The sequence below is a fragment of the Lathyrus oleraceus genome, chromosome 5, assembly GCF_024323335.1.
Source record: "Lathyrus oleraceus cultivar Zhongwan6 chromosome 5, CAAS_Psat_ZW6_1.0, whole genome shotgun sequence".
NCBI lineage: Eukaryota > Viridiplantae > Streptophyta > Magnoliopsida > Fabales > Fabaceae > Lathyrus > Lathyrus oleraceus.
The window spans coordinates 74135679-74157657 of NC_066583.1; the positions used below are offsets into that span (position 1 = coordinate 74135679).

A 21979-nucleotide genomic window follows, 5' to 3' on the forward strand; every position below is an offset into this window, starting at 1 on the left:
GGAATCGTCGTCGTTTTCGTCGTTACTCTCTTCCAGATGGTTTGATGAGGACTACTGATGTTATGATTGCTGGGAAAGTGGGTGTTGTATGTGGATACGAAAATGTTGGAAAGGGTTGTGTTGTTGCCTTGAAGCAAGCTGGAGCTCGTGTGATTGTGACTGAAGTTGATCCAATCTATGCCCTTCAGGCTCTCATGGAAGGATTCCAGGTTCTGACTCTTGACGATGTTGTCTCTTATGCTGATATCTTTGTTACCACCACGGGTAACGAGGACATCATCATGGTTGGTGACATGAAGAAAATGAAGAACAATGCCATTGTTTGTAATAGTGGTAACTTTTCTAACTCAAAGGGGGAGGGGGAAGATGATTTTTTTATTATTCTTTGAACCTCTCTCCTCTTCTCCTTCTCCGGTTTCGCTTTCTCTCTCGTCGATCCCAAATCCATCAAGAAAAGTTGGAAAAGATGGACCATGACCAGACGGGATGCGAAGCAGCCCCTGAAGGTCCTATGCTGTGCGTCAACAACTGTGGATTTTTCGGAAGCGCGTCTACCATGAACATGTGCTCTAAGTGCCACAAAGACATGATGCTGAAACATGAGCAGGCAACACTTGCAGCATCTTCCATTGGGAACATTATGAATGGTTCATTAAGCAGCAGTGGAATTGAACCCGCTATTGCCGCCAATGTGGAAATCTCAGTTGATTCAGTGGAGCCCGAAACCATCTCTGCACAACCGTTAGTTGCTTCTGACTCAGAGGAGAGTCTGGAGAAGAAGCCCAAGGATGGTCCTAAACTGTGCACCAACTATAATAAGCGGGTTGGTTTGACACGATTTAATTGTCGATGTGGTAACCTTTTCTGTGTTGTACATCGCTACTCAGACAAGCATGATTGTCCATTTGACTACCGCACTGTCGGACGGGATGCGATAGCCAAAGAAAACCCGGTTATCAAAGTTGAGAAGCTTAACAAGATATAGATTTGGTGTCTTAAAAGTCTCATGTCTCGAGTTGCTGTTATGCTTTTTGTCATCATGGGATGATCCGAGTTTCCTGCATATTTTGTTGATGTTGTTATTATATTTTTATATTTGATGGGGGACTTGGAGTATTATCTTTGCAGTTTGAGAGACTGCATATTTCATGTGATTGACGAAAATATATGCCCCGGTGTTTTTTAAGTCTTTAAATCTCTGCTAGTTTGGTGGAAGTTGGTGGTGTAAGCATTATAAGGCTTTTATTTTGTTCCCTGTCTATATCTCTGTAATAGTACATGTCAAAATGGTATGTGCAATTGTCAGTTGATTTATGAAGGATCCATATACATGAGTAGATTAAAAAAAACTTCATACCACCCCTATTTCCCAAAATCCTCCGCCCGGACATCTCTTTCTGATATCTGGTGATAGGGACTTTGCTGGCATATTGCATCGGTTAAGAATGAATAACTATAATATCTTGCTTGCAAGTCCTAGAAAGGCTCCTGATGTTCTCCGCAGTGCAGCAACTATAATGTGGCAGTGGGCATCTTTGCTCAAGGGAGAAGATCTAACTGGAAAACATTTCAACCGCCCTCCCGATGGTCAGTTTGGTTCTTGGTATGGAAACTATAAAGCGCCTATTGAACAGATATGGAGGAAAAGACGTTGAGAGGGTTAATTACTGATGCGATAAACTCCAAGCATAACAGTAAACCTTTTTTCTCCATAATACTTTATTTCATTATCTTATTTATTTATTATTTTGGGGTTAATTAATTAAATTTTGACTAGTTAAGTTATTTTGGGATTAATTAATTTTAATTAACTTAGTTATTTTATTCAATTCAATAATTTTGATAATTAATTTTAATTAATTTAATTAATCGATTTAACCAAATTTTAATTAATTAATTTTGTTAATTAAACATTGATCGATTTCTTCCACTATCATTTCACAATTATTTCTAAACTAGTTTCAATCCTTTTCAAATAAATAATTCCAACTTTCCACAACTTCAAAGTCCATTTCAAAATAAATTTTAAATGATTTCCAAACCCGATTAAATCATTCTCGGTGCGATTCAAGTACTTTCCCAATCAAACATAACTCAAAAATCTTTTCTTAAACAAACTCGAAAGAAAAGGACCCTTGGAATCTAGCATTACAGTGTAACCCTTGAACAATTGAGTCCAAAAGCAGATGTCTTGTTCTTATTAAGTTTCATTAAACCATTTCAATTTCGACTTCAAATAATTTTTGTAACCAAGTCAAACTGTCTCAAATCATTTATGTGAATTCATCCTCGATCACATATTGAGAGATATTTCTTAAAATCAAATACAATATCCAAACTTTTTTCTAAATAAACTCGAAAGAAAAGGACCGTTGGGATCAAGCATTCTGGCGTAACCCTTTTAACATTTGATTCTCATCAAGTGTTCGTTGTCTATTAAATAATTTTCTTAAATAATTCAAATGAAAGAGGACCATTGGAATCTAGCATTTCAGTGGAACCCCGAGCGATTGATCCCGAGGCTCATGTCTCGTTCTCATCAAATATTCGTCTTTCAAAACTCAAAAAAAATATACTTAACTCCTACCTTAACACTTTTTCAATAAAGATGGAAATGGAACATGGTGTATACCGTGCACTCCTGAGATTAAGATTCAAAGTGGATGCCTTGCCTATCTTAGCTCTCGCCATCGTTTAAAATTGTCAATGCGGTTTCTTCAAACCCTTTCTCAATCAAACCTAAAAACGCTTAATCTTTATTAAACACTTTTGCCAATAAAGGTGGAAATGGAACATGGTGTATACCGTGCACTCCTGAGACTAGGATTCGAGATGGATATCTCGCTCATCCAAGTTCTCGCCATCACTCAAAATACATCCAACTAATCAAACTCTTTCTCGCCGCCGTGCGATTAATCAAGAAAACCTTTTTCATAAATGAAAGATATATTGTCTTAAGGTGATGCAAAACAATGTTTCTGCCACGATTGTTGAGTTGAGATAAGTGACGCTTTTCCGAATGTAGATTTATAAATCCGTTCGATGTGTGGTGTACGTTCTCTCCTCATCTGTTTTGGGTAAAACAATGTTTTCGTCGATTAATACAGTATAGCTTTCGCTAAAATCTACCAACAAACGAACATTTTTCTACGCAGAACTACGTAAGCCTTGATTTCTCTTTTGAGATACGTAGGAGCAGGATTTGTAAATCTTGTCAGACCCACTAATAAAAAACTTAGGTTTAGTCCTTCGTCAAAAAATCCAAAAATATTATCCTCTCTTATATTCTTTCTCTCCCTCATTATAACTTGAGAAGACTAACATAAGCTAACATTCAAAACGAAACTAACTAAACGGTTCCCGTTGAATACAACGGACGTGAGGGGTGCTAATACATTCCCCTTGCGTAACCGACTCCCGAACCCTGATATTGGTTACGACGACCATAATCATTGTCGTTTTGTCTTGGGTTTTATCGATATTTCCCCTTTCCTTTTTAGGAATAAATAAAGTTCGGTGAAGACTCTGTTCAGTCCATCATTGTGAGCGTGCGATCGCGCTTCGCTTTAAAGTCGTATCCCTATTTTTTCGAGGTGCGACAGATGTCGACTCTGCTGGGGACAGAAACATCCCTAAGTGAGTCAACCCTAGTTCAATTAAGTTTTTATATGTGTGTTAGCTTTGTTTGTTTATTTTTCTTCCTTTGTTATATGCTTTCTTTATCTCTGTTTTATCGCATTTTTATATAAGTATATATATATATATATATATCTATGTGTGGGTGTTGGGATTTTGATATCATGAACAAAACTCTACACCCGAGCTTTGGAATAAGAAGAGAGAACACATGAGTTAGAATTGGAAGGTGTGTAATGTTAGTCCCCAAGGGCCACTCCTTGTGTGTCTAGCATGAAGACTCCCCTAGAGTAGACCTGTTTATAGATCTCGTTATAAGACAGCTAGCCTGTTGCATGACGTTGATTCATGAAGGGTCCATGACTCTAGGAGCCCCTCTTAGAACCAGTTCCTGCTTTGGTGGTTGCGTAATGATGGACTCCAAGGGCCTCTCCTTTTTGCACCCAACATGAAAACCCCGCTCAGAAGAGACCTTGTGTCACTCTTGTCATAAAACGGCTAGCCTGTTGCATGATGTTGATACGATTATGGTCCATGACTCTGGGAACCTTATCAAAAATATAGAAACTATCCCGTGAGTGGGTTTATGCGTAGAAATCCTAGAACTATCTGTTAAGGAGCCTACCTAGTAAGATGTTCTGAGTTACTCACATTATCCCAGATCCTAACTGCTTGGATTGCATTTTATTTGCATACCAAAACATAAAAAAATACATTGCATCCATTCATATACCATTGCATATGCATTCGTCATCATGCATTTCATATCATTTTCCTAAAATACAAAAAAAAAACTCATCCATCCTTTGTCCATGTTCAAGCAAAGTGATTCCCAACACGCGTTTAGAATAAAGAACCATGTCTCAGGAGATGATGAACGAGCTAAGGAAAAGCCAAGAAGCACTGAAGGAGGAACTTAATCTTTTAAAGAGCCAAATGAGATGGGTCTTGGAAACCCTGCAAGTCTTGTTGAGAAAAGAGGGTCATCCCATACCCATTGCGGTAACGAAGAGAGCTACTACTCCACATCCATCTAGTGTTACCTCAAGTCAAGGGAATATCCACGTGGAAGCTCTTCATCTACCAACATATGGCCCTCCCTTAGGATGTCGTCATCAACATCCTCTGGCTATTCCTCCTCAAAATCACCGAAGTCCGATTCGGAACAAAAATCAGAATCAGAACAAGGGGAACAAAAATCACAGCGACCCAATTCCGGTGCCATATAGCAAGTTCTACCCACAGCTGATCCAGAATGCTTTGGTGACCCCTCAAGCTCTCACACCTACGTCACCATACCTGCCATGGTACAATCGAAATGCAACATTTGAATTCCATAAAGGAGCATAAGGACATGACCTGGATTCTTGCTTAGCGCTGAAAGCCTTGGTACGAGAGTTGATTAACAAAAAGAGCTTAATATTTGAAGAAGATCACCCGAAGGTCAAGTGCGAATACCATACTGGAACAATGGGGCACTCCATCGAGGAATGCAAGAGTTTTAAGCTCAAGCTGCAAAGATTGATTGACATAAGGTCACCAACACTCAAGGAGGAAGGCTCAGGTACATATACCTTGATTTCTGGGCCAGGTAATGAGAAAGGGAAAGGACCCTTGAAACCCCTCAAGGTTTTGTTCCACAAGGAAGATGTCAGGGATGTGGCTAATGAGCTATCATTGTTTCCTGGTAAGAGCATTGAGATACCGCCTTGGATTTCCAATGTCACGACCCATACCAATGAAAGAAAAGGAGAAGTGAGTAGTGGATCCAAGAGGGTTGCGTTCAACGATGAGATTAAAGGAAAAGAATTTGAAGATCATCATGCCAATGTCAAAAAGCTTGTTGATCCCAACCTTCAAGTTTGAAGAAGTCAATCCCCTAAAGCTGGCAATCATTTGGTTGTCTCAACATTTCTTTTGTAGTTTCCTTGCATGTTGATTGTTAATTGCTTTTAAGCATTGTTGTTTTCTTTGAATTGGTAAGATTAATGAAATGTTTGTGCATCTTTTGAATTAACCTATTCGTATTCACTCGTTTTTCATTAATGTTAAGAACAAAAATACTCCTCTCATTCACTTTTGTTTATCAAACTGTTGTGTTGACAAAGATTGGAAGAAGGATGATGAAAATGAAACATCTGAAATTGTTGTGGTATGCTTTTGAGTAAAACCTTGTCGATGATGTAAGGCATTGTTTCAAATCCCCAAACACTGAAGAGATAAGGAGTTAATCCCTAGTCAACCACTTTAAGCCTAGAAGTCAGTGTTTATTTCGGATCTGTAACCCTTAATCTTAACCTGGGGCAGGGTAGTTGTGTTCAGATAGTTTGATCATGCATTCGATCTTTAAAAAAAATCGTCTATATGTACATCCTCCAATTAGGTTCAACCACACATTATCCTTCGCGCACATGTTGAAGTGTCGAAGAAGTTGAGAAAAGCTAAAATTAGTTTTGGTTGATCCTCGTCCACAAATAATGTGGCAGTCACACCTTTTTTTAAAAATAAAAAAAAAAACAAAAAAAGAACAGAAAAAGCCCGCTAAGCCAAATACCACAAAACGACTTAGGCAAAAGTCAGGGCATCCCGATGGACCGAAAGCTTTAAAGAAGCGGTCCAGGCAAAATCAGGGATAAAGAAAATCAATCAAAAGAGGTCATTAAATCCTCAACAAAAATAAAATAAGGTGACTGCCATTTCAAGAAAATCTCACCTTGAATCCTCATTTTCACTTTTGCACCTTCGAAGTCGAATGCGTGTATTGAATTAACTGAACATAGGAACTGGAGATCATCAAGAAGAAAGGGTGGGTAAAAATAGATTTTGAGCCTTATATCCTTTTGTTTCAAAAAAATCGTGAACCAGACCACGCTACAACCCTTAAAAGACCTAATTGAGACAATGTTTATTTTGAAAGCATACTACAACAAGGTTGTGTTAACCTGACTCCAAATGATTTTTGTTAATCATTTGATGGCACCAACTTGCATACTATGAATGACTTGATCACCATTGTGTTCTTACCAATGACTCGTTCACTGTATTTCACCCATTTATATCATTAAACTTTGACTTCAAATTTTTGCATAAGCATTGAATTGAAATTACCATTTTTGAATGAACAATCTTATTTGCGAGTCGACACTTAGCATCAAAGAAATTCCAATGGTACACATTTGAGGAACTTGATAAAGTGAAATAAATCTAGTCAGGGGCAAATCACTTTGAGCATCAGTTAATTCGAGCTAATCACCCTAAGGGTCATCTCTCCAAGAGTAATTCGCTTCAAGACTCAGACCAGGGCAAGCCACCTCAGAGCTCAATAAGTCCAACTATCCAAGGAAACCCAATCAAGAGTATACTATTCCAACATTTGGATTAGTTAAGTTTATACCATTACAAGTTTCAAACACTTGGGGCAAGCCATCTCGAGGTAGTCTCATGGCAAGTTGTTTCCAAACTCACTTTCAAGGTGAACATTTCCAAAGACCCAACAGACTGGGGCAAGATGAGCCACAAAGGGGCAGACCCCCTTCACGCTTTCAAATTGATCAAACAAATTCTGCCATATGTTAACAACTATTGAGTTTAAGACAAGTGCCCGGAAATTATGCTAGCACGATTCATTAATCCTCCAAAAAGATCCCATTGGCTAAGTTGTGGTGTCAAGCTTGATAGAATTCTCCTTTGATAACATCTATCATAAAATATTTGGTTGAGTTCTCGGTGTTGAGGAATCATGATCTCCATAAATAGTCTTTACAAACTCCCTGTCCACTCAGGTGTCAGCATTTTCATATCATGATCATTCATATATCATGCATAAAAAAATTTCAAATCATACATAGCCGAAATGTACTTCAGGCTCATTTTGCATTGACCCAAGATTATTTTACCCAGTGAGTTGGTTTTTACCATTTGTCTGTTTCCCTGTGGACCATCAACATTCCCCACAGATCAGTCTGTCCAGTAGCATCTCCTGTTAAGGATTCACTGTGTCCCTAACAGATATATTCAAAAATAAAGAATCTTTCACCCATGCATATCATATCATATTCTATCATTTGCATTTCAGGATCAAAATTCGGGTCTTCTTAGTATTCAACTATCTCCCACTATTATCATATGAAGAGCGTACTTCTTCATATTCTCATGTTGAAGATACTTAAATAGGAGCAACTGTCACACCCCAATTTTGACCCTGAATCGCTGATTCAATGCATTCATCATAGTTGTTGCATGCCTACATAACATACCATGCATTCCATACTGCATAATGCATAGAATATCAGTCAAAATAATTTTTTTCGGATTTACAGTCAAACCGGTTGAATTAATTATCAGATGTCTTTCAAAACAGCGGGTGAAAAAGTTTTAAAATCAAGCTTGCAAACACCATTTTTATTAATCTACGTTTCGCGTAGTTTAATCTGGTATGCTCGAATTATTTTCGGCCACCTTTCGACCCGCCTGAGCCTTTTAACCGATCAAAATTTATTTCAATATTAAAAGAAACGCTGTATTTTTCCAATAAGTTTATTTCGCACTGATCATTTTGGTGCATTCAATTCAATTTTTCGAATGATTTCGCACCTGATTTTTATTCATTTTAAATCCGTTTATTTTCATTATTGTGTCAGAAAAACAAAAAAAAATTAAATAGGTATAATCATGCTCTCATTTTTATTTTATCATGTGAAGTTTATTTAATTTAATTGATTTAAATCGATTAAAACTTCCATAAAGGGTAAGCTAGGCAATTTAAATTAGTTAACAATTTGTGTTTCCGTAGTTTGATCTTGACCGTCGGTCTCAATTAATCAAAGGCCTAGAATTTCTATCCATGTTTTTCTCTCTTAGCCAATAGAAATTAAGGAAAATAAATAAAAAATAAAAAAGGAATTAAATATAATGGGTGGGAAAACTCCCCCCATTTTTTGCTTCGGCCACGTGACTGCATACTAGAAAAAGGAGCCCAACCGTCTCTCTCGACCTAATCCTCACTCTCTCATTAAGATCTCTCTCTCTGAAAGCGTTAAAAAAAAATAATAATAAAATTGAACCACCTTTCCTCTTCTTCACTACACGAAACCCTCACTCTCCGCCTCCACCCATCTTCCTCACCATCGATTCACCAAAATCACCGCTAGCTCCCTCCTAAATCAACCATCCGCTCACAAACCTCCATCATCAACCAAACGGCGCTCATCCCAACCGACCGCTACTAGAAACTCATCAACAGTGGCGCCACCAAATCGGTAGAGAAACGGAAGTGCTATTGTAAGACCCCAATTTTGGCCCTAAGATCCCTAATGGCATCATAACATTGCATTCGCATTGCCTCAAGGATCATAAGCATCTTGGTTCCCCTTGCCTTTGGGTGGGACTCCTTGTGAGTGGTTTGAGATCACCAAGCATGTTTGAATTGTATATCATTGCTTTTCTTTCTTAATTTTTGTTTACTAATCAAAAGCACAAAAATATGTCACTAACATCTTTTGTTTGTAGCTTGAGCAATCACAAAGTTCAAAGCTTCTAGGAGATCATATGTGCAATGACATGGCCAAGAGAAGATGAAAGCAAGCATGTTAATGGTTCCCAAAGCTCTCATCCATCAAATATGCCTCCCTAGTATCTGAATTCATCATTTTGATCAAAGCAAGTCAAAGGGTTTGAGGTCTTGTTCTTCAAGAAATCCTAATTCATCTGTGTACAACAATGCCTTGCTCATGAAGCAACCTCAGCCCATGATCAAATACAATCAAGGGAAGTTCTTTAATTTACCATTTCATGCATATTTGAACTTATTTGAGTGTCCTCAATCATCAATTTATCAAGATATGGGTTGTGGACTTGAGAAGTTTATCAGTTAATTCATCTGACTATTTTGAAATGCACTGAGACCTAACTTCTTATGTGTTGGTCAAATGGAGATGGTTGTAAAAGAAAAAATGTTCTTAAGGACAATATGAACAACTTTCATGTTCATCAAAAATTTATTTGAACCTTGGAAGGCCATCTATCATTCCAATACATTATAGGTCATTTTGACTGAAACCCTAATTTTGGGTCAACTTCCCAAGGACATAACTCATTCATTTTTTTATGATTTTGAGGTGGGATAAAATGCATTGGAAAGCTTAAGATGTTTAATTCAAATGCTATATTGAGTAAAATTTCAAAATCTCTACATGTGATAATGCAAAACATTATAGGTCCAGAAAGCAAGGAATCGAGCTTAAGTTTCCAGAAATCAAGCTTACTCTTCAACTGGTATTTTCTTCGAATCTCATCATCCATTAACCTTTTTGCTTGGATCTTGTGTTGGCTGAAGTCCTCTCAATAGAGACATCATGATTATGCATTTAATTTTTGAAATCCATTGAGTTCATGATGAACACCACAGAACTTCCATCTCTGATTTCTCTCAATATAGAGATCTATAGTGGAATTGAGTGGCACAGGGATGATGTACATCATCCCAGCTTTCTAAAGAGGTATGTATCGTGCATTTTGGTTGTCTTTTGGATCTCTGCAATTTTTGCCGGAAAATCCAAGCTCACCGGAGAAGAAGGTGGCTCCAGTGGCCGTCCCATTGCCAGATGCATTGTGGACCCTTGGATTCATTTTCCAGATTTGATCTTAGCCTTTGATTGTTATGACTTATTTTAATGTTGTGTGTTACGCATTGACCTGGACTCATGGTGAGCGCGCACCTCTGTACCATTTGATGTGCCACGTCAATTAATGAAACACATCCAACGATCCCTGATTTTTCATATTATTTCAATTTCGGATTTTATTTTGTTTATTCCCTTTTGTTTCAAAAATCAATATCTCTCTCATTTTTAATCCAAAAATTATGGGACCAATTGCATTAGTCTCCAAATAATTTCTAGTTTCTATTTCTGATTTTTAATATTTTTTATTTTGTCATTTGATATTTTTTGTGAATTTTCTCTTTTCTAGTTATTTTTAATTCATTTTAATTAGTTTTTGATATTCAAAATATACAAAAATATTTTCCTAACCTATTTGAATGATGATGAATCTATGAAAAATATTCTCATCAATTTTATAATTGATTTGAGATTTATTTGAGATTTTAGTTCAATTAGGTTACTTTTATTCATTTTTAATTGATTAAAAATAGTTTCTGACTTTTAAAAATGCTGAAATTTTGTCAAACTTTGTTTGACCTTGTTGAACTTAGGATAAATTACTTGGACCTTTCAAGGTTGATTTGAAGTGATTTTGAAGTTTGACCTTTCCATTATTTTAATTCAAGTTTATTTTAATATTAAAAAATGCCAAAAATATTTTGTTAATTTCTTGACTTCCAATCTTCACCTCACTTCTGTTTTTTATTGTTTGACTTTGACTTTCAATGTTATTGGTCAGCATATGATGATTGGTACATTTTATTTCATCTAATGCATTTGTATTTTTGCCATTCTTATTTCCATTATCCATCTTCTTTTTCTTCCCCTTCTTATTTTCGTTTTGATCAATGAATTGAAGGTTGATAAGTTAGCATTGATTAGGGAGACTTAATCTTCCTTGATCCAAACCTAATTCATCTTGATCAATTGATTAAGTGAATGTATTTGCATTAAGGATAGGTTGTTTCTTAAATCATGCAAAAGGCTTAAACCAATACAAGATCAATTCTCTTTTTTCTTTTTGGCGTGGCAAGTTGTTGGAACTTGGTTCACTAATCAAGACTTCTAACTTGTGTTGTTGTCTACATTATTATTGACCGGCCTCAGATAGTTGTGACTTCTACATAAGTCCAATTACGATTGCTTAACATAGCGCTAAATTTGCCTTATGGCACACTAACTACTAACACTAACCACTAACAATTAACATTTACTTTTTCCTCTTTACTTTTATGCAATTTACTATTCTTGCACATATTATCCATTTGCTTTTTCTCTTTGCTCACTTGAGCACATGTTTATGTTAATGCCATTTGCCTTTTGCTCACTTAAGCACATAATTGTATATATATTATTATGCTTGTGTTTTGTTTTGATTGTTGTGAACCAAATGCAAAGAAATGGACTTAGTTTTTAGGACTTTCCCTATGCAAAAGAATGGAGAATTGGACTTAGATTCTAGGACCTTCCTTATGCAAAATTGGAGTAAATGGACCTTAATAATGAAGATGGATTAGAAGGACCAAATCTCTAAACTCACTCTTGTCCATTCTTGATTTACTTCATGGAGCTTTTGATGTGTTTGCTTTTGTGCTAGGGAATTCTATGAGAGCTCAAATTGGAATACCATTGCCATGCTCATCCAAAATGGAAGATACAAGACACGTTGAGGATCTCTTAAGAGACTTTGTTTGATTGCTTATGCTTTATGATTGCTTATTCCAAAGGGTAGGAGCTACTTGGATCATCAATATGATCTCTAGAGAGGAACGCCATTGTGGTTTTGTTTCTTCTCCCCTTTCCTTTTTGTTTTACTTAGGACTTAGCCCTTCTTCTTCTTCTCTCCACTTTAACCCAAGTCAAAACTCTTTGTGCAAACATTTAACCTTTGTTTTCAAGCATTAGAAACCTAAGCCTTATGCTTTTGATTTTCAAGCTTTCTTTTCATAACACTTATTTTGAATTGAATCTTTAAGATAACTTTGACCATTTTTGTATGTACTTCTAATTGGTAAATATAACCCATTCAAATGTCTTTTGTGGTTCCATTGGCCACCTCCTTAATCAAGTTTTTCATAACCTTTAGCTATTAGGTTTGAGTTATCCTTGTGGTAGATTTAATACTCACCTATATCCTTAGTGATGGACAATGAGTCTTCCATGCTTATTATAGGGTTAACCCCTCACTAGCATGTTGAAGTTATCCTCACATGGTGGATTTGTGGTTTGGTTGAGTTTTCTCCCTTTGATAACAAAAGACCTTAAGGCTTTTGGACCAACCAATTCACCAACTTGTTTTTGAGATTTTTACCCCGAACTACGAGGTTTTGATCCTAATCTTTTATAAGATGGTACGTAGGCAATGGGTTTATCCATCCAAACACAAAATGTAAATAACTTGTACATTCTCTTCTCATCTCTTCAATCATGTTTGCACAAACAAAATTTTTCACAAGACAACAACCTTTACAACAAGTATGAAAAGGGCTCCCTAGGAGTATCTATGATGTTTTGGGTGCCTAACACCTTCCCATTGCATAACCAACCCCCTTACCCAGATCTCTGTTTCTTTTACTAGTTTTTGTTAAAACTATTAGGTTTTTGTTCGCTTTCTAACCATTCCTTTGGATAAATAGAAGTGCGGTGGCGACTCGACTTGTATGATTTACCTTGGATTTAGTTAATATCTCTAATGGTAACGAATACCCCGCTACAAAAAAGTGGCGACTCTGCTGGGGAACATACCATCTTAGTGGGTTTTGCCAACTTTTCATGCTTGTTGTATTGTATTGTCTTATGACATATTTTTGTGCAATTTGGGATTACTGTATTGTATGTAATGATTGATTTGCTTGATATTAATTCCTTGTGTGCTTGGTGATCTTTGTGAGATGAGTTCTATACCCGGACTCGAGTGCACTTAGGATAGGAGAATGGCGTAGTCTTGTTGACTTGTGTGGAGTTATTCCTTAGCAAGTTGACTTGCAAGTCCATTCACTTGGTGGAGGTCATGTTGGGATCAATAATGTCACACAAGTAAGTTGTGGTTAGGCATTACTCTTTCTAATATAAACCTTAGAAGCCAAGGACCTTAGTTTACCAAGCCCATCTTGGCCTATTCTTAGGATGTAGTGCGAAGGTCGTTCAAATGTAAGATTTGATATGATTGTTACGCGATACTACACTCATAAGAGTCTCTCTTGAGAATATTTTTGGAATACGAGTAGTCGTTTCTCCGATAATATCCGAAAGATGGGATGATGACTATGGGAACCTCTTGTAGAACATGTTCGGCAGGTTTAAACCCTAGTACACTCCCTTTGGGTGGTTCTTAACCTAGACTCCATGCTCGTGACTTGCAACAAACCCTTGATTCGTGGTTGATCCGTTCATGTATCCTTAATATCAATGGAACTTGGGTGTTGATAAGGTGTAAACCATAATCCACCAAAATGGATGATTAATATTAAGGATGATATGATTTATCCCATGACCTTTGTTTGGTGTGCTTTGCTTGATCCTTGAGTGTGATTGTTGCATTCATGCATTCATGCACTCATTTGCATCCATATCATCAAAATAATAAGAAATTTTTTCAAGGAACTTAAGGGGGTTTTATTTGCAAAATTTTCAGACATGGAAAGACAAAGGAGAAATACAAAGAAATACAGTTTCAAACAACCAGATCTGAAAGAGTTAAGGAATCTGACATCCTTTGTATTAGATCCCTTGGGTTTCAAGGCTCGTTTTGGGAAGCTTCTTCCTCTTCTGACTACTTAGGTGGATGAAGGGTTGATGAGTGTATTGGTGCAGTTTTACGATCCTTTGTACCGTTGTTTCACATTTCCGGATTTCCAGCTTTTGCCTACCCTTGAGGAGTATGCCTACCTTGTGGGTATACCCATTCTAGACCAGTTGCCGTTCAGTGGCTTGGAGAGTATTCCTACTTCTCGAGAGATAGCTGATATGCTTCACATAGATGAATCTTTGGTTGGTGCTCATATGACTACCAAAAGTGGAATTTAAGGTCTCCCTTTTGAGTTCCTCATTGCTCAAGCTACTGTATATGGGAAGGCCATGAGTGAGAATGCCTTTGAAGCCATATTTGTACTTCTCATTTATGGGTTAGTGTTGTTCCCCAACCTCGACAAGTTTGTGGATGTGGACGCTATTAGGATTTTCTCTACTCTTAATCCCGTTCCGACTCTGTTGGGTGATGCCTATTTCTCTTTGCATATGAGGAACGCAAAGGGTGGTGGTGCCATTGTGTGTTGTCTGCCTCTGTTATATAAGTGGTTTATTTCTCACTTACCGCAGACGGTCGCTTTCAAGGAGAACAAGAGATGTCTACGATGGTCCACGAGACTTATGTCTCTCACTAATGATGATATCTCTTGGTACAACCATGTGTATGATGGTGTGCAGATTATCGACTCTTGTGGTGAATTCTCCAATGTACCTCTTCTTGGTACATGTGGTGGGATTAACTACAACCCTATTTTGGCACGTCGTCAACTTGGGTTCCCCTTAAAGGATAAACCTAATAACATTCTGTTAGAGGGTGTGTTCTTTCAGGAGGGTAAAGATCCCCAAAACTTGAAGGGCAGAATGGTCCACGCTTGGCGCAAGATTCATAGGAAAGGAAGGAAGGAGTTGGGTCCTAAGAACTGTGTCGCTTTGGAGCCTTACACTGCTTGGGTTAGGAAGAGAGTGTTTGAGTATCTCATGCCGTATGAGTATCCAAGACCTACACCTTTGGTTATGGCTGGGCCCTCAACCCTCCCTAACCAAGGAGTAGAGGAGTTGAGAGACGAAGACCGTTCACGTGCTTGGATCTGTGAACGAGAAGAGTTGCTTCAGCAGATCAAGGAGAAGGATGCTTTGATAGAGTTCCTCAAACATCAGGTTATTGATGATCCAGATGATGCATGGACTTCTCTACTTCCTCAGTCTTCCAAGTTTTGGAAGAGGAAGTACGACCGACTCGCCAAAGAGAAGGCAGATATGGAGGCAGCCTACGAGAAGGAAGTGAAGAGGCTTCGTGCATCCTATCTTCCTGTGTCCCGAGCTTTGGATGATTGTTTCTAGGGATCCATAGGATGATTATTTTCCTTTTCTCTTGTATATGATTGATAATGTTGTACTTCTCTTCCCCGATATTATTTGATGAGATACTTCCATATATGATAAATGATTAATATTTCTAAAATTTGTAAATAAAACCCTAGAGTTCCTTTGAAATAAAATAAAAATCATATGCACGAGCATTGCATGCATCATGTGCATAAGCAGGTTTTGTTCTCGGCTTCTTGTCCTGTGGTCTAACTCTGTGTTCTTCATTTATTTTGAAGACAAGCTGACTTACTGGTACTACACCAAAGCCAACATTTCAAGACTGATGGATCATCTAGAACAAGAGAACCGCGAGCTGAAAGAGGAAGTGGCCAGACTAAGTGCTTTGATGGAGTCATTCATGGCTGCCCAGAGCCAATCTTCTCCGACACCTTCAACTCCTCCCCAAAGGACAGTCATCTCTGAGATTGTCTCCTCGACTGTGCCTGCAGCTAGTGCACACTTTGCTCCAACGGCCATGCCAGCCGAATTCCCGTGGGGGATGCCTCCCAATTTCATGCATGAGGGTCCTGCACCCACCTTTGCTTCTTTGCCGGCATCTAGCCCGGTCCTTGTTGTTCCTCCTCCTGTCGTACATACTATGCCCAAGGTAGACGACACCATCGATCATTCTGAGCCATCTGAAGGCCCAGATGTATATGAGAAGATGGACGCTATGAATGATCAATTTCTTGAGCTTCGCAAGGAATTGAAAACTCTCAGAGGAAAGGATCTTTTCGGAAAGTCTGTTGCCGAACTCTGCTTGGTTCCCAATATGAAGATCCCTGACTTTGAAAAATACAAGGGAAATACTTGTCCTCTCAGCCACCTGGTTATGTATGCCAAGAAAATGTCGACTCAGACCGACAATGACCAGTTGCTCATCCACTACTTTTAGGACAGTCTGTCCGGTGCCGCTCTGTGTTGGTACATGGGTTTAGACAGTGCGAACATCCGATCCTTCAACGATCTTGGTGAGGCCTTCGTCAAGCAATACAAGTACAATGTGGATATGGCTCCCGATAGGGATCAATTGAGAGCCATGTCCCATAAGGACAATGAAACGTTCAAAGAGTACGCCCAGATGTGGCGAGAGTTAACAACACAGATCGTGCCTCCACTAGAAGAGAAAGAGATGACTAAGATCTTTTTGAAGACCTTAGGTTCTTTTTATTATGAGCGGATGATTGCTAGCACTCCTTCTGACTTCACCGAGATGGTGAATATGGGGATGCGTCTAGAAGAAGGGGTTAGAGAAGGACATCTGACCAGAGAAGAAGGCTCTTCTGCCAAACATTATGGGGCGTTTGCAAAGAAGAAAGATGGAGAGGCACATGATGTGACCTCCCATGTGAAACCAAGAAGACCCTCTGTGAGGAGGAAGACCGTGCGTCCTGCCGGTAACCAGCACCAGATGGCTCACATAGCACCTGTTTTCAGAGACAATCAACAGTACCTGCAACATAACAATAATCAGCAACCACATCCGCAATATCAACATCAGCAGCACTGTCCGCAACAGCAGGCCTACCAGTCTCGAAACAGTAATCAAACCAGCACGAGTTACGAGAGGAAAAGGATCACCTTCGATCCTATTCCGATGACGTATGCAGAATTAAATCCCTCTTTGATAGAGAGGAAGTTGATTACTCCGCGAGACCCATCGGCTATACCTGCTAACCCCCAGTGGTGGTATAAGCCCGAATTACACTGTGTTTACCATTCTGGTGCTCCCGGCCACGACGTGGATAAATTTTACCCTTTGAAGACCAAGGTTCAAGACCTTGTGAGGTGTGGCATTCTATGTTTCGAGGGCGTAGGTCCTAATGTAAAGAAGAACCCAATGCCCGAGCATGGGAAATCTGTCAACATGGTCCAGGGCTGCCCTGGCAAATACAAAGTCAAATATGTCAGTCATATTCGACAATCTCTGGTCGAGATGCATCGTTTGCTATGGGAGTTGTCATACCCCAAAAATTACCCATCATTTTTCCTAAAAAAAAAAAAAAAAAAAAAAAAAAAAAAAAAAAAAAAAAAAAAAAAAAAAAAAAAAAAAAAGAGAAATTTTTTTTTTTAATTAATTAATTAATTAAATAATTAAAACAAATAAATAAATAAAATATAACAAATTATTTTGGACTTGGGTCTCCCTCATTCCAAGCCCATTACCCACGAAATTAGTCTATAAATACTGAAGTTTCAGTAGGGGGAGTGACACTTGGAGTTTACACTGGGAGATTCACTGGAGAAAGAAGGAAGAGAAGCAAAACACTCTGAGGTTTCCTTGGAACAAAACCTTGAGGAAAAAGAAAGAGAGAGAACAGAGAAGGACGGATAGAAACTTTGGCATAGGAACCCTGCCTACCCGGAGAATTCAGAGTAAAGAAACCCTGAAGGCAGCCCATCTGCACCGAAGCCATCGCCGTCCAATTCCCGCTGCCTAACTTATTCCGATACTACAAGTGGTCAATCCCTTCAACCTTGAATTGGCAAACAGGTTTGCGTATCTCTATTGTTTATACTTTCAATTGGCCATATCTACATATATAATGCATCATGATTAAATGTTGATATATAATTTGCTTTCGTATGGGAATTTAAATATGCCTGAATACCCTGAATGTTTGACCATGTTATTCCTGTGATAAAATGCCATAAAATTCAAAGTTCCTAACATGGGGCTGTTTTCAAATTCAAAATCCGTGGCCTTCGCTAGGCGAGGCAGAGGCGAACGAGACAGTACCTGATTCTTCTAGTTTTTTTTTTTTTATGTTTTTATCATAGCCATGCATTATTTATCCTATCCTATTTATTGTTGTGATATTTCTCCGGTGTAATCTTCGATTGCACCCTGATTTGGTGTTCTGACATGTTTCTTTTTTTGAGTTTCGTAAAGGTTCACATATCCCAGGAAAAGGTTATTGGCTAGGTATTCCACTTTATTTGTGGGATACCCTTGTGGAGTTTCACCCTAAATTAATTTTTTAATGTATTAATTTCTAATGTATTAATTTTTAATATATTATTTTTAATAATTTTAATGTGGAGTTTCATCCTAATTATATAATTAATTGTAAAACTTTGCCTTTGAATAAGTGATCTTGGACCTCTCTTTGTTGCCTTACGATTACGATATTACGGTCATGTCCCGCGAACGTGGGGATACCCTTGGCAAAGACCCTTCGGTTAAATCATCATAAAATAAATTATAGTCCCTCATATGTTGCCTTCGAATATACAACTTTGTCCCTCGACGACCCTCTGATGTTGCCTACGGTTAAATGATGATAGCCCCTTCGAATGCTAAGGTATCCTCATAACTGTTGCCTTCAATGACCAATCGATGACCCTACGATGACCCTTTTACATCCAAAGGATAAAACTACTTATTTCTCAATAATAAGGACAATTTTACCCTCATAAGGATAGGAAATGCCCGTAAAGACCTTGGGTCGGTATAACTCTTAATTGCTGGCTCACAACTTAAAACATTTTTTTTGCACCTCACACCTTTCAAAATGCCTTTAGAAAATCACCACTTGGTATACATTCATACTAGAATCATTACCGAGTTATATTTTTCTAAACAATTTTCAAAACTAAAACGGGATAACCACTTTGTATACATTCATACAATAATCATTACAAAGTTAAATTCTCTTTTCAAAACAATTTTCCAAACAATTCACAAACACTTTTTTTCAGACAAAAATAATATAAGTGATCGAGCAATTAAGAGCCCATGGATAACCATGGATACAAAGGGTGCTAACACCTTCCCTTTGTATAATGTACCTCCCAAACCCAAAATCTAAATTAAGGTCTTTCCTGTTCTTTTCCACCTTTCCTTATTGGATAAAAGAAAAGTCGGTGGCGACTCTTGCTAACCGCGACATTGCGATTAAAACCACAAAAAAGTCCAGTTCACCGTATGACAGAACTGGCGACTCTGCTGGGGACCCTAAATATTTAAAAAGAGAGGTTACCTTAAAAACAAGATCACTTATTCAATTTGTCTGATTTATTTTTAAGGGATTGCTTGGGTATGTTATGCTTGAGTGAAAGATCCTACACCCGGATCTAGTGTACCTTAGGTAAGTAGCAAGAGATCATCGCGACTGTCCGGCGTATACTGGAATGGTCAAAATGATGGCTACGGTTAATGTGGCACTTTGGATGTCCTGATGTTCCTCATGTTAGTTGAGGAAATATTTGGCATTCGCGTGGTGTCATAAAAGCATTAACCAGACCTTTAGAACCCTAATTGACTCATCCTGGCCATTAGAAAGTAGTGAGATAACTGGCTTCGGTTTCGACTGGAGTTGGTTGAGACTCGATACTACACTCTTTGAGATTGGACTTTAGGGAAGCTTCGGTCAACCACTTGGTGTTGCACTGAAGTGGACTTAAGGAAAGGTCAATGATTTGAGATCCTTCTAGAACCCGGTTACTATTCTAAGACAGGTTGAACCAACCAAACTTCAGTGGGGAGGGTATTTACCTATGGAACTCACGCAAGCCTTAAAACCTAGGAATGATTGTTGTGTGACTTGCTTGTGCTTGTTATTTATCTAACAACATGACATCATAACAACATAACATCATAACATCATGGCATTGTACTAACCATTTCAAGGATTTAGGGATTTAACTCTGCTAAAAAAAAAAACAGAAAAAACAAAAACAAAAGCAAAAACAAAAGAAAAAAGAAAAAAAAGCTCTTTTTGTTAGTTTATGCAAAGTTAAATCCCGAAAGTCCTTGAAAACATTTCATACATTGCATTGCATCGCATAACAGGTATTCTAAAGGATCAGTGTTCTCACGATTTTCCTATCAAACAGATTCCAGCAGATTCAAACAGATTGAACAATGGCTCTCGAACAAACTGTCAAAGATCTCCAGGCCCAGAATGCTCAATTCCAGGAAATGATGCTGAGCTTATCTAAGGGGCAGGAAGAACTGAAAGCTCTTTTGGTGGAGAAGAAGAAGGACCAGAAACCTGTGGGTTACATCAACCCGGGGAGAAGGCTTAAGGGACAAGTTACAGGAGTCAAGATTAGAATTCCGAAGGATTCAGAAGAAGAGACCGAGAATGATTCGGAAGATGAGAATCCTAATCTCGTCAATTCTGAGGACGACGATGAAGATTATGAACATGAACAGTACTCTCCGAAGGATGATAAGTACAAGTTGCTGGAAGAACGTATGCTAGCTATGGAGGGGCAGAAAGTGCCCGGTCTGGATTTCGAAAACTTGGGTCTGGTCTCTGATGTGGTCATTCCCCGCAAATTCAAGGTTCCCATTTTCACTAAGTATGATGGTGCCTCTTGTCCTCAGATGCATCTAAGGGCTTATGTGAGAAAGATTCAGCCGCACACTACTGATAAGAAACTGTGGATCCATTTCTTCCAAGAGAGTCTGTCTGGCACACAGTTAGAGTGGTATTATCAGCTTGAGAGCTCTAACATCCGCACATGGACTGATTTAGCAACAGCTTTCTACAAGCACTACCAGTATAATTCTGAGTTAGCGCCTACTCGGCTACAGCTACAAAATATGACTATGGGCTCTAAAGAAAGTTTCAAAGAATATGCTCAAAAGTGGAGAGATTTGGCTGGCAGAGTCAAACCCCCTATGACTGATCGAGAGTTAGTGGACATGTTCATGGGTACACTGACTGGCCCATTCTACAGCCATCTACTGGGAAGTTCCTCGTCAGGTTTCACTGAACTTATCTTGACAGGTGAACGGGTTGAAAGCGGCATTCGAAGTGGAAAGATACAGGCAGCTACTTCTGCAAGCACCAAAAAGTCCTATCAGGGAAAGGATGAATCAAATGCTGTGTACAGTGAGAGGAAGCATAACAAGAAGAATCGTGACCATACTGTTGGGGCAGTTACAATTGCCGCACCGCCATCTCAGAACTTCCAACACAGACAAGACAGGTCGAGAAGACAGTTTACCAAGATCAATATGACTTTAACCCAAGCACTGCAGAGTATGTTAAAGGCCAATTTGATTACCCTCAGAGGCCCTCCTGCAAATCCCAACACTACTTCTCCTCGTTATAATCCCAACGCCAGGTGTGCCTATCACTCCGATAGCCCCGGGCATGATACGAATGATTGCTGGTTGTTGAAGAACAAGATTCAGGATATGATCGACGCTGGAGAAATTGAATTTGATCCTCCGGCGACCCCCAATGTCATCACAGCACCTATGCCTAATCATGACCAGAATGTTAATGTTGTGGACGACAATTCTCACGTTACTGACGTTGCTGATTTAGCATCTCCTCTCCTGATCGTTAAGAAGAATTTATTGCAAGCTGGTTTATTTCCAGGTTGTGCTGAAGATTGCGATCTCTGTGTACTCCGACCCAATGATTGTTTGAAGTTGAAGAACGGCATTCAACGGCTGATGGATGATCGTACAATTCTATTTGAAAGGGTTCCTAAGGTGGACAACTCTATTGAAGAGGTATCTGTGATTGCTAGGACCAAAGCTCCAGTGAAGATTACCGCTACTAGAGTGCCTGTGAAGATTACCGCTGAGCCCAAAGTGGCTC

The 21979-nt window shown here is 38.6% G+C and overlaps 1 protein-coding gene across 1 annotated transcript; it reads left to right on the plus strand.

The window, feature by feature from the left end:
• The first annotated feature begins 443 nt into the window (after window positions 1-443).
• LOC127084624 (zinc finger A20 and AN1 domain-containing stress-associated protein 8-like) lies at window positions 444-985 on the plus strand. Its single transcript, XM_051025113.1, has one exon. It carries the CDS (start codon window positions 467-469, stop codon window positions 983-985), a length of 519 nt encoding a protein of 172 aa, XP_050881070.1. The 5' UTR covers window positions 444-466.
• The last annotated feature ends 20994 nt before the right edge of the window (window positions 986-21979 follow it).

Excerpts from the sequence above, each read along its gene's own strand:
- LOC127084624 (XM_051025113.1), top strand. The coding sequence starts at position 467 with ATGGACCATGACCAGACGGGATGCGAAGCAGCCCCTGAAGGTCCTATG.